This window comes from Phascolarctos cinereus, unplaced genomic scaffold (genome assembly GCF_003287225.1).
Source record: "Phascolarctos cinereus isolate Bilbo 61053 unplaced genomic scaffold, phaCin_HiC Scaffold_4;HRSCAF=312, whole genome shotgun sequence".
Lineage (NCBI taxonomy): Eukaryota > Metazoa > Chordata > Mammalia > Diprotodontia > Phascolarctidae > Phascolarctos > Phascolarctos cinereus.
In genome coordinates, this window is record NW_027555847.1 from 672,465,215 (window position 1) to 672,479,306 (window position 14,092).

Below are 14,092 nucleotides of genomic sequence, written 5' to 3' on the forward strand. Positions count from 1 at the left end.
TAGGGAGGTAGAGTAGTGGTGAAACAGTTCAGTAGGTCTATTGGAAAAATGTCAGCTTCCCAGTTAAGACAGGCAACTCCCCACGAGGCACCAATGATGCGTGCACCCGGAGAGCTCAAGCAGTTTGGGGATCCAGTCCCTTACTCTCCACCCTCCCTCTCACAGGGAGGTCACTAGAGCACAGTTAAGTGGGGACAAAACCTCTTTCTGAAAAGATCATGACGCCTCTGTTGGTAGATCAGAAGCTTTTACTAGAAATAGGTAAATACAACATAAATGAAAAGATCACTAGAAAGAAACAACCCTGAGAAACTGAAAAAGCAGTAATGATTGCAGAGAGCCAATAATGAAACACGCCTCCCCCTTCTATTGGAAGAGTCGAGGTCGAAAGGCAGAATGTGACACTGAGACAGTGGAGGTCATTTTATCAGCTGTTTTTAACGGTTTTGTCACAAAGGAAGTTCAATTATGGAAGATGGGAAGTGTCCAGAAATGACAGTAATATAAAAGGAAATGTGGGCCTAAGGCTCCACACAGTGAGACCAAACTGTTGCAATTTGACATCTGGTTGTTGAAAAAGGAGCTCCCTAAATTCTTCTTGCTCACAACCTAAACTGGAAGCTGACTTTTAAAATCCTGAAGGCCTAAAAAGTAAGACAATTCAGCACTTACAGTTTTTAAGTAAAATTTGGTAGCATGGTGAGAGGAGCGTCACACTGGTCTTCTCCACTAGAACATAAGCTCCTTGAGGACAGGAACTGTTTTGCTTGCTTGCATTTGTATGCCCAGTGCCTGGCACACAGCATTTAAGAAACACTTTTTCATTCATTCATCCGGAATCCCAGTTCTGCCACGTAAGGTATAATTCTGAGCAAGTCACTGAATTTCTCTAGGTTTCAGGAGAGGTTGAACTAGACAGTGAGCCTTTGTAGATCTAAGTCTTCGTAATCAAAATCAGTGACGAGCACCACAGTCTTCTAATATTCAGACTGGGCGTGCCTATACTACATGTAAACTCTTTTATGCCCACTGCCCTGGGTTTTATCATCTCTCAGCTCCTGATCCTTCACCTTCACTGCCAGAGGGATTTACTAGTCCCAGGACTTCAGAGCTAGAAGAGTTCTTAGCTCACTGACATCAACCAATCCGCTTTATGGGGGAGGGGGGGAAGGACAACAGGGACAGGGACTCAGACCCACTACAAGACACGGAGTCAGAATTAAATTCTGGCCTGGCCAGTTTGAAAGATCACACAAATTGAGAGGTAGAAACCACCTAAAACCACCTTTAGTTCAACCCCTAGCTGACCAAAAATCTCCACTCAGGTCTCCAACAAGCAGTCAGCAGAGGCCTGCTTGAAGATGTCTTACATAAGGAACTCACTGCCTATCAAATCCACCCATTTCATTTCTGAACAGTTATAGAAGCGATGCTTTCCTTATAACAAGACAAGCTCTTCCTCTCTCCAGATCACTAGCGATGACTGGTCCAGATGGTTCTTCTAGCTATGCCTTAGGCTCTGCACCTTTATCATCCATTTGCGCCTCTAAACAATCTTGGAGGCCCTTTCCAGTCCTTGCTCAATGTCCCCTGCCTAGTACAGGGCTTTCTAGTCTTCCTTCAATTCCTTGCAGAGACCAGGGTCTTTGGCCCAAGCCTCCAAAGGCTGTAGGTCTGGGTTTGTGAAGCATTAACGAGCCATGTAGTTTTTCTCACACTTACAAATATGACCATAATGACAAAGGCAGCCAGGTAGGAAGTTCTCGCCATCCACATGCTGACAAAGCGATAATGCTCCCCAGATACAACATTGCGCAGGAAACCTATGGAAAACAAGAAGAGTCAGGAGAGAGAATTCCAGTGGGTAAAGTAACAATAGCTTATTTGTCTTCATTTTAAGGTTTGCAAAGCTCTTTACTCACAATCATTTGGTAGGATAATGAGTGTATCATGGTCATATTACACAATTAATGTAGGGAAATCCTAAAGTGGGAACTCTCTCCACCAAAGCAGAGGACACCCTCATGACTTAGTAGACGAATTCTAGGGAAATGCCCAGGGGCTTCCTTGACTGTAAGCTCAGCTCACTCCCTAGGTCACACTGTCTCATCCCCAGAAAACGAGGCTCAAGAAAGCGGTGTCTGTGGTCACATGACAAGTAAGTCAAGGAGCTGGACCTTCTTAAAAACTCAGGCTCTTTGGTTCTAAGCCCTAGGACATGTCCAGTATACTAAAACCAGGGCCAATGCCAGAAACAGAAGACACTGCCGGTGTCTTCATGTAACCAGGCTGCTGGTTTTTAGATAATCAAAGTTCACATTTCCAAAATGATATATATAGCTTATGAAGTCGTCCTCATAGCACAACCTTTCCAGGCAGGAAGTGCAAATGGGATTCCCTTTGTACAGATAAATAAGTTGAAGCTTATTTGCTCAAAATTACAGACCTGAGGACAAAGACCACCCCTCCTCCATAGCCCCCAACCCAGAGATCTTCCCACCAAACTACACTGCTGTTCTTGGGCTACAGCACACATGCATGCCTGTACGTGTGCCCGTGCGAGCACATGCACACCCACTCACACCCCTGCAGAAGACCGCCCCCATGAGCTCTGTCTGCCCTTCCGGTCCCTGGCTGACGACTGACCCTTGTTCTCTTCGTTTTCCGCCAGGGCTTTCACGCTGGACATCAAAACATCATCATAACCCAAGAATTCATCCAGGAGCAAACGGCTAAATCGATCTCCAAAGCACTGATCCCTCGTAGGGTCTAGATTGGAGGAAGAGAACTATGTCCATGAGTTGAAAATCCAGGTCAGTCTGGAGCAAACATTCCATGGCAGGAGAACCTCAGACCTGCCTCTACAAATGGTACCTCCCACTGCTGGTTTCCATTGTGCTTTGCACATAAACCGTGCCCCCCCCCCACTTCACCTCCCAATTCCAAGGGAGGCAGAGGTTACGGGCCACATTCCACAGATGAGGAAACATCCTCGGAGGTAGCAAGTGACTTAAGGTCACACCAAGCTACTCAATGGCATATTCAGATGAGAATGTCCTCACTCCTGGGCTGTTCACTTTTCACATGCCCTAAATCCCAAACCTAGCTCCTATTTGTACGGGGCTTTACAGAGGCCATCTCATTTAAATTTTATTAAAACTCTGTGAGGTAATACCTAAGGCCTGCGTCATTAAGAAAACGACTCAGGCTTAGAGAGGTTCAAAGACTTGTTCAAGGCCCTCTGGTAGTTGAGGGAAGGAGTCAAAATCTGAACCAGGCCTTCTGTCTGGGCCTAGGGCCTCCTAGAACACAACATTCCAGCTTCCCCCACACTGCCCTCCTAGGTGCTTTTCTGGACGCTGTGCCCTGCCTTTTCCTGAAGCTACAGCTATTCCAAAGTGCCAGGCCACTGAAGAAACAAGCTGTCCTGTTCTGATCGCCCACAGGAACACGTGGGAAAGTGGAGAGAACAATGGTTTGAGAGCCAGAAGAGCTGGGAACATGTCCTGCCTCTACCACAAAGTTGCTGGGTACCTGGGGGAGTCACTTCTCCCTCTCCTCCTCAGCTGGCTGCTTCTACAAAATGAAAGCCTCTGACAAGCTAGTCTCTAAAGTTCTTTCAACTCTGACAATGTACAAGCCCATAAAGAGGTGTATGCGGGTTTTTGTTCTTTTTCTTTTTTTTTTTTTAGGGGGAGGAGGAATGAGAGCTAAGACAAGGGAGATCACTCACGTGACTCTGGAGTGACATTATAATCTAGTAATTCATCCAGTAGTCAATGACTAAGGGAATAATTTCTAGAGGAGGCAGCAGCCTGCGAGAAAGATAAATATTCTGAAAGGCTGAGATGAAGAGAGTGTGTATATTATAGACACAAGGAATACTTTGTGCAAATACAAAGAGGGGAGAAAGGGAATATTCAGTTTTGGAAACAGGCAGTACTCCAGTTAGGCTAGAACAGGGAACAGGAAGGGAAATAATATGAACTAAGGCTAGAAAGTAAGGCTGGAGGTATATCCAGGTATAGGCCACAATAGAAGTAGGGATGTTTGGAGAGACAGGCTTAGGGAAGGAAGATAAGGAGTTTGGTTTTGGATATGCTGAATTTGAAATTCCCATGGTACATTTAGTTGGAAATCTAGGCCTGGTGTGCAGGAGAGACTTGGCAGGATGTACAGATGTGGATAGCATCTCTCTGGAAATGGAGTAATTTGCACAGAAAATTTAACATAGAGGAGCAGACGAGGTCACTGAGACAGTGTAAACACAAAGGAAAGGAGGCCTGGGTTCTAACCACACAAAAGTGGAAGTTGAGTGGTCTGAAGGAGACAGAAGGAAAAGTCAGGCAGTAGGCATGAGAAAAAAAGTGTCATGGAAGCCAAGACAGAAGGGGTTGGCCAACAGTCCTAATAGCTGCAGAGGTCAAGAGGTATGATGACCAAGAAAGGCCACCAGATTTTGTAGATAAGATGTAAAAAGAAGATATAAAAAAAAAAGAGTAGGGAACTCAGGAGACTGAGCAGTGAAAAGAAGTGTTATGAGATAATCACATAAACTGGAGAGTTTTTAAAGACGAGGTTAGTAGAGGGCAAGGGGTAGGGTGCTAAGTGGAAGCAATATGGTGGAATAGCAGCAAGAAATACAGATCCTCCAAGCGGATCTGGAAAATGCACCAGACTGAATGCTGATGGGAAAATCAGAAAGGAGTCAATGTGAGTCACACGTCCAGTGAAGGCCGTTACAGAAAGGGAGATAGACAGAGAGTCTGTGAACACTAAGGATAGCTCCTGGCCACAATCAGACACGCAGAGCAGTCCAGCCCAGGGAGAGACTGTGCACCAGAGCAAGAGGAGTTCTCAGACACACACAGGGCCCCTCAGCTCAATGGGTGTTAACTGGCAGCCTTGTCACTCACTACCCAGTTCAGGGCCATAGACTCAGGGTGGCTCTAAGAAGGAGACCTGCATGCAGGGTAGGGGTAGAACAACATTCTAGTGTAAGGAGCCCTATGCTGTGTATCAAGAGGGCAGCAGCAGGGGTGTAGCTTAGACCCCCAGAAGCACAGTGGGATCCCAGCTCTAACTTCAAGCCCAACTAAAGCCTGCAAAGGAATAACCATGGCAAGAATCCTAGCCCACTTCTCTCACAGTACTTCCAGTTGGCTGACTGCAGCAGACCCAAACCCAGAGCAAGAACTAGTAGAGTTCAGACTACAGAGGGCAGCAATCAGACTTTTCCTAGATCAGCTCACTTTGGGAGCACCGAAGGCTTATAGGTCCACAGCCTGAGCTGTCACTGAGATTCTGGGGGAGTATAATACTCAATACTCCCAAGAAAGCATCAGCAGGACCAGCCCAAACCTTCCCTCCTCCACAAGTATGCAGAGCCAAGTCCTAACAACAAGTTTAAGGTCAGGAAGTAGTCTGAAAGAATGAACAAATAAAAAGACTTGTATGAAATGACGCAGAGTGAAGTGAACAGAACCAAGAGAACAATTTATACAATGACAATAAAATTGTAAAGACAGAGACAACCTTGAAAATTTCAGAGAACTATTGATGAAACATATTTTCCCACCTTCTGACAAAGGTGAAAGACTCAGAATGCAACATTTATGTAGTGTGTGTGTGTGTGTGTATACATCCAACTCTTTTATCATTTGTAAACCTCAGTTTCCTCATCTGTTAAGAGGGAGAAATAATCCTTGCATTGCCTGCCTCCCAAGGTTACTGTAAGGAAGGAATTTTGTAAACCTTATAGAGCTATTTCCAAAAAATCTAGCTCAACATGGCTTTCTGCTTTATGTGTATTTTAGAACCTAAGCTATCTCTGCCAAGTGGTCTAGAAGTTACTGCACAAAGCAGATGCTACAGAACCTTTTTCCGTGAAGAGGCAGAATTGGTCTCCAAGCAGCCAACTATCTAGACCAACAGAGATCTAAACAAGGATCTCCCGAAAAACATGCCTGACAAGTGGCCATCCAGCCTTTGCCGTGCCTTCAAGAGAGGAGGAACCCACCATCTCCTCAGGCAGACCACCCCACTCTTGGAAAGCTCTAACTGTTAAGAAGTCTTTCCTCTTATCAAATGTAAACTTGTCTCTTTGACACTCCACCCAGCCACTGCTCCTACCTCTAGTTTTGTGGGGAGAGCTTAGGTAAGCAGGGATATGGTTTTAGCAGACAGGGAAAAGTCTGAGCAGCCTTAAGTGATGCTAACTTTTGTTTGGTCCTTTAGCATGGCCATTTAATCATCTCTATAGTTACAATCCTTTTATTCTTCCCTGAAAAACCCTCTCAAGCTCTCAGCAGCAGCTCTTACACATCTTCCCCTAAAGTCCCCGGCCATCCCCATCCTTGAAGTATCAGAAGATAGCTATAGCTATATCCTAATGCAGACTATTAGACTATCGTTCCCCAAGACCTGGACAGTAAGCCTTCCAAAGTACGGTCCAAGATTAGCTTTCTTGACCGCTAGCACAGTGCTGATTCATATTGAGGATGCAATTCATTTAAAATCCTCAGCTCTTCAGATGTGCCAACTGCCCCCCCCACTCATCTTGCATTTAAGCTGAATTTCTGAAGTTCATTTTTTATCCCAAATGTAAAATCTCATATTTTTCCTTATTAAATTTCATCTTATTAGATTTGGCCCAATATTTTAGCTTATCAGGGTCTTTTTGAATCCCAACTCAACTCTGTTATTTGGTGTTAGCTATCTTTCCCCTGGCTTTTTGTTATCTGATAATTTTCTACCTGCATCTTTAGCCAAGCCACTGATAAAACATGTCAGTGCAACATATGTAACCTATATCAAACTGCTTGCCTTCTCAACGGGGGTTGAGCAGAACAGAGGGTGAGAATTTGAAATTTATCAATTTTAAAAAACCAATGTTAAAAATTCTTTTTACATGTAATTAGGGGGGAAAAAACTCTCCAAAAAATATGTCAGTACAGGGCCCAGAAGAACTCTTTGGAGCACTCCACTAGAGAACTTCCAAACAGACACTGAATCATCAACGATTATACTTCAAGGCTGGCCACTCACATCACCTTTGAATCCAACTACAACTCTATCACTATCTACTGCACATTTCTTCACCTTTTACAGAAAAAAAAATGCAAGCAGCTTTATCAGATATTTTGCTAAAAAATCTGGGAATACTCTAGCTCTAGAGTTCTCCTGATATCCCAGCTTAACAAGAAAGGGAGGTTAACTGCCAATCAAGAAGGGGCAGCTAAATGGCTCAGTGGATAGAGAGCAGGGCCTGGACTCAAGAAGATCTTAGTTCAAATCCAGCCTCAACCATTACTAGTTGTGTGACCCCAGGCAAGTCATTTAACCTCCATTTGCCTTAATCCCCCGAAAGAAGGAAATGGCAAACTACCCAGTAACTTTGCCAAGAAAACCCCACGGACAACTCTGGCACACTATGGTCCACAGGGTCACAAAGAATCGGACGTGACTGAACAGCAGCAGCATCAGTCGATAAGCATTCTTGACTTCACTATGTGCTCGACACTGTGCCAGATGCTGGGGATGCAAAGACAAAGCGAAACAGCCCCTGCCCTCAAGGAGTTTACATTCTAACAGAGGAGACAACACGTACATACAGGGTAACCCAAAAGTCTCAGTGCAGTTTCAAGGTATTTGTAATAATACAAAATGTCATGACTGGTCTTGATTAACCCATGCTGGCTTGCTGCTGTGTCATGTCTGACTCCTCATAACCTCATTTTTTGGGTTTTCTTGGCGAAGATACTGGGGTGGTTTGACGTTTCCTTTTCCAGCTCATTTTACAGACAAGGAAACTGAGGTAAACAAGATTAAGTGACTTGCCCAGGGCCACACGATCATCTAGTCCAACTCTTACCCCTTCTCCTCTACAAGTTGTCCCCCGTCCTCTGCCTGAAGGCCTCCAAGAAGGGAGGCAGACCACTGCACTTCGGGACAGCTGTTAGGAAGCTTATCCTTACATCAAACTGAAACTGACTCTTTGCAACTTCTCATTACTGTTCCTAGCTTTGCCCTCCAGGGTCACATGGGAAAGACTAATTCTGCTTCCACAGTCAGCCCCAGCCTTTCAAATATCTGATGACACTTTCCCTGTCCTGAATCTGCTCATTTCCAAATGGGTTCTGCAAAAATTGAGCCACAGGATTTTGAGACTCTAACCTCCAGGCACGGAAAATGTCAGCAGTGGTGTGCAAGCCCCCTTCTCTTTAGTATGCCCTTATTAAAAAGGTTCTCAGCTGTGATTCCATCGGTCTGGATCTGTTCTCTACTGACATCGACCCCAACTCTCCACACAGCATAAACAGATGGTCTTTGTGAGTAGCTACAATCAAAACAATTCACAGGTACTAGCCAGGTTCACGATAATAACCTAAGCAGCTGGTTGTCAGGCAACAGACACACAGGAAAGGACCTATGCTCAAAGTCCTGAGCAGAACTTGTGGACATATCCATAGCACGAGGCAATAAAAGAGGCCTTGAGAGGCAATCTGATGTAACAGAGTGTTGGTCTTGGAGTCAGAAAGACTGGGAAGCCAGCTATTTATAGGACTGTAAGCAAATCATATAAACTCTCTGAACCTCTGTTTTTAACCATAAAACGAGGATTATAGTGCCTACTCTTCCAAGGATACAGAGGTTCCAGTGAGAAAATGTACGTAAAACATTGTGCAAACTTTTAAAGCATTATAAGTTGGGGCAGCTAGGTAGTGCAGTGGATAGAGCACCAGCCCTAGAGTGAGGAGGACCTGAGTTCAAATCCTGTCTCAGACATATAACACTTACTAGCTGTGTGACTCTGGGCAAGTCACTTAACCCCAACTGCCTAAAAAAAAAATAGCATTATAAGTCAGCTATGATCACTGCTGTGATTACTGGTGTCTGATACTTCAAAGAGCCATGACTTTGTGGGGTCTAAGTATTTCTTCCACTGATGCAGACAGCAACCACCCATGGCCTGGTATTCAGGGTTGCCATAGTTTAAAAAAATTTTTTTAAATTGCCATCTTGCACATGAAAGCTAATTTCCCCAAATCTGGTCCTCCTCCAAACTTAGCCGTTTCTGTCAGATTCTCCACCACTCTTCTGATCAAAGTAGTCTGAAACTCATACTTGACTCTTCATTCTCCCTCACTCCCTTTACGCTATCAGTTATTCTCCCACAGTACTTCTGCCTCTGTGTCTTCTCTCTACTTTAATAGCTTCTCTCCAAGTTCAGGCCCTCATTCCCCTCTCATATGAACTATTGCAACAGCCTTTCTAATTGTGTTCTCTGTCTCCAGTGTCTTCCCTTGCAAATTTGTCCTCCATATAGTTTCCAAATAAATATTATAATAACATGACACAATGGCAACATAATGTAACAAACACCTGATACCATGTCACACCCCCAACACACCCTACCATCACCTCAAAAACCAACAGCACTCTACTACTGCTACAACAAAATACAAAATCCTTAAGATTGGCCTTTAAAGCCATCCATAATCTCTCTCCCACCTCCCTTTTCCAGTCACATTTCATTTTACTACATACACAATATTCTGTCTCCCACCTTTGAAGCCTGCCTTTGCACACACAGCGGGGCCCCCATGAGTGAAATGCACTTTATCTTTACCTTCACTGCTTAAAATGCTTTCAAAAGACAGTTCAGGTGCCCCCTAATATCAAAAGGCGCTTCCTGATATCTCCACTAGTAGAGAGTGTTACTCCCTACTTCTTGAAATTACATTATATTATTTGTACTTACACATCTATGCACGCTGTGTCACCCTGGTAGAATACAAGCTCCTTGAGGTCAGGGTTTATTTCATTTGTATCTCTGTATCCTCAGTACCTGGCACAGAACCTAGAACACACTAGGCTTTCCACAAATCCTTGCTGGATTGAACTGAGATGCCTGGGTGATGGATAAGCTCTCTAAACTTAGCTGGGCAGGTCCTTAGATGGATAAACAGTTCCTCACCCAGACTTTTTGGCTTATAGAGCCTGCTAGAGTCCTTCCCCCCCCCCCCCAACACTTCTACTACCAACAATGCCTCTGAAAAACCATGAGGAGGCACCAGAGTAGATTACAGTCTTTGGCTCTTACCTCATCAAAAACTGAAAACTCAAAACCTGAAGGAACAGGGGCTGGATCCAGAGCCCAGGAGCCCACAAGCTCTCTGGATCACAAATAAAACCAGAGGGCAAGGGAAAATACACAAGGTTGTTCCTGACAGTTCAGGATTTCCTGGCCTTCTGGGGAGTCTGAAAATGGAATATGAGCAAGGGAGGCCCCTTATTGGCACTCTAACCCGGAAGAACACTGGAAATAAAGGGAAGATCTTTGAAAATAAAAAGACAGATTGGTGGTATCATGTCCTTTGATTTGAAAAGCCACAAATTAACATTATTGATGTTGTACTGTATTTTTATTTATTTTGTTAAACATTTCCCAATTACATTTTAATATGGTTTGGACCGTGTGACTGACACCTCTTATCTAGACCAACTCATACTCAAGCAAAATTCCCTTTATATTAATAATGACTGACATTTTTATGGAACTTTAATTGTTTGCAAAGCACTTTACAAACATCTCATTATGTAATCCTTATTACAACCCTTTGAGGAAACCAAGGCTCAGAGATATTAAGTGACAGGCCTACAGTTACACAGTTCCCAAGGGTCAGAAGTGGGATTCAAACACTCAGCACTCTCTGCACTCTAACATGCTGCCTTTACAAAATCCCCCAGAGTCATCTAGTCCCTGTAAGTAGAACTATAAGGAACTTACTGACCTCCCGAAGCAGTCTAAGCCTCTCTGACTGAGAAGTGATCCAATTCCCTGTAGGTTTTCTTTCACACCGAACTAAATGGTCTCCCTGGGTCACTTCCCCTCAGTGGTCCCATTGCTGCAGCTAGGGCCAACTAGCCTAAATTTCACTCCTCTTCTCCATGACAGCTTGAAAACTACTTTAAAGCTACCTCGAAGACTTCTCTTCAAGGATCACAGAACACAGCTATCAAAGCTAGAGGGAACCTCACATAGCATCTAGCCAACTCCTTCCTTCTGAATATGGGAAAACGATCCAAAGAAGAACTGATCTGCCCAATTCCACAAAGGGAGAGTTTAGTCTTGGCTCTAAGCATGTAAACAATCTCGTCCTTCTGAAAATGGGCTGGTGTCAGATGTCCTGTGGAGGCTCCAACGGGGGCTCCACTTACCCAGCGTCACCACCATGACCGGGATGCTGAGGCGCTGCCGAGTGCTCTGAGACAATCGTAAAAACCCATACTCCAGGGAGTACTCCACTATGTACTCTTCTTGGGGCCATACTAGAAGAGAACAAGGGAAAGAGAGATAAGCATTTGAGGTGGAAAAGATGAAATTCCAGTTTCCTTAGATACCCCCCCCCAGTCTGAAAGAAGTTAAAGCAACACGACAAGGAACAAAACCACAGAATTGAGAGCTGAAAGGTGCTTTAAGTATCCCATCCAATTCTTCACTTTACAGAGAAAGACAGAGGTCCAGAGGGGATTATAACTAGTAAAAAGCAGAGCTAGAACTTGAAAACAACTGCAAAGATTCCCATTATTACCGCTATTTAACATAGTGCTAGAAATGCTAGCTGTAGCAGTAAGACAAGAAAGAGAAATCGAGGGAATACGCACGGCAAAGAGGAAATGAAATTACTACTTTTTGCAGATGATATGATTTATTTAGAAATCCTGAAGCATTAACCAACAATTAATTGAAACAATAAATTCAGCAAAGCTGCAGGATACAAAATAAATCCACACAAATCATCAGCATTTCTGTTAACAACAAAACCCAGCAGGAAGAGCTAGAAAGAGAAACTGCATTCAAAATAACTATAGAAGCTATAAGATACTTGGGAGTGTATTTTTCAAGATGCGCTCAAAGAACTTTATGAATCCAATTATGAAACACTGTAGAAATAAAGCCGGACCTAAATAATCAAAGAAGTATTAACTGCTCATGGGTAGGTTGAACTAATTTAACAAAAATGACAATATTACCTATACTAATTAATATTCAGTGTTATATCAATTAAACTACTAAAGATATATTTTACGTAGCTAGAAAAAACCCAACAAAATTCATATAGAAAAAAAAGAAAGGTAGAGAATCTCAAGGGTAATAATGGAAAAAAGTGGGAAGGAAAGGAGATTATCAGTACCTGATCACAAATTATACCACAAAGTAGTAGTTTTTAAAACCAATTTGGTGCTGGTTAAAAAACAGAGAAGTCAATCACTGAAAGAGATTTGGTACACAACACACAGAAGCAACAAACAGCAGCACTGAAACTGATAAACCTTAAAACCCCAAGTTGCAGGGAGAAGGGCTCAATGTTTGACAAAAATTGTTAGGTTCAAACCAAGCCTCATGTCAGATACAAAGATAAACTCCAAATAGATACGTAATACATATAAAAGGTCATATCATAAACAAAGTAGAGGAACAAGGAAGAAATTATGGATAAGAGAAGAGCTGATTATTACACAAGTGAGAAGATCACACATGATAAAATGGACAGTTTTGATTATATAAAATTAAGAAATTTCTGCTCAAATTTGTTGTTCAGTCATTTTTCAGTCACGAAAAATGAAAAAAGAGTCCAACTCTTGATGACCCCGTTCGGGATGTTCTAGGCAAAGATACTGGACTGGTTTGCCACTTCCTACTCCAGCTCATTTTACAGATGAAGAACTTAGGCACACAGGATGAGTGACATGCCCAGTGTCACACAGCTGATACATGTCTGAGGCCACATTTGAACTCAGGAAGATAAATCTTCTCGACTCCAGGTCCAGCACTCTATCCACTGCACCATCTAGCTGCACAAACTTAATGTAGTTAAAATGAGAAGACAAACAGATAAATGGGAACAACCTCTACAGCAAGTTTTTCTGATAAAGGTCTCATATCCAAGAGGGAATGAATTCAAATTTACAAAACTTAACAGCCATCCCCCAACAGCTAAACGGTCAAAAGATACAACAGGCAGTTTTCAAAGGAAGACATCTAAGCTATCAGTAGCCATACGAAAAATGTTCTAAATGACTAATAATTTCTCTAGAGAAATGAAAATTAAAGCAATTTTGAAGTTGGATCCATCTTATACCTATCAATCAGACTGGCAAAAATGACAAAAGGAAAAACTAACACATGTTGAAGAGGCTGTGGGAAAACAAGCACACTGGGTGCACTGCTAATAAAGCTGTGAACTGATCCAGCTATTTTGGAAAGCAATTTGCAATTAAGTCCAGAAGGTCATACCAAACTGTGATCCAGCTATAGACCACCACTCAGGACTATACCCCAAACTGCTCAAGGAAAGGGGAAAAGGCCTTATACGTATAAAGATATTTACAGCAGTTCTATTTATAGTTGCCTACAATTGGAAACTAAGGAAGTAACCCTTGGAGCAAAATGGCTAAACAAGTAATGGTCCATGGACGCAATAAAATATTATTGTGCCATAAGAAATGACAAAACAGGATCGTTTCTGAGGAAAATGGGAAGACCTTATAAACTGATATCCAGGCAAGTGGGCATAACGAGAACAACAATCTGTACAACATTATAGAGGAAAAATTTTTTAAAAGACTTTATAACCAGATTTGATTTATGCAACAATAAACCTCAAGTCCAGAAGACAGATGAAATAGGCCACTCAACTCCTGCCAGAGAGGTGATGAACTTAAAACTCGCAGAGATACACATTTTTGTGATATCTTGTTTTTTGGTCTATCTATGTTTATAATAAGGGTTTTATTTTTCAGTTGTTGCGGTTAAACGTAGGAGGAAGAGCAATGGGTAGGACAGATTAAGAAAAGCAAAACAGTACTTGAACCTGGTCCTCGGTCTCCAAAGCCAGTACTCTGGTCACTATGGCATATTGGCTCTCCTCAATGCCTGGGGCTAAGATTTCTTGTATTCCTCCTCCTAGAAGTTTTCTGGACATTACTCCTTCACCAGATGACTTGGAGCCATTAATCCTACTTGCACAGTTAACATATACACTCTAAGTCTGCAAGATCCAAGATCTGTGCCAGTCTGCTTGGA

The 14,092-nt window shown here is 42.9% G+C and overlaps 1 protein-coding gene across 1 annotated transcript in view; it reads right to left on the reverse strand.

Moving 5' to 3' along the window:
• TMEM259 (transmembrane protein 259) overlaps positions 1-14,092 on the reverse strand; it is a 57,519-nt gene that overhangs the window by 6,419 nt on the left and 37,008 nt on the right. Inside the window, 3 exon segments of the mRNA XM_020969233.2 lie at positions 1,723-1,823; positions 2,647-2,769; positions 11,224-11,334. Coding sequence (XP_020824892.1) covers positions 1,723-1,823; positions 2,647-2,769; positions 11,224-11,334 — 335 coding nt within the window.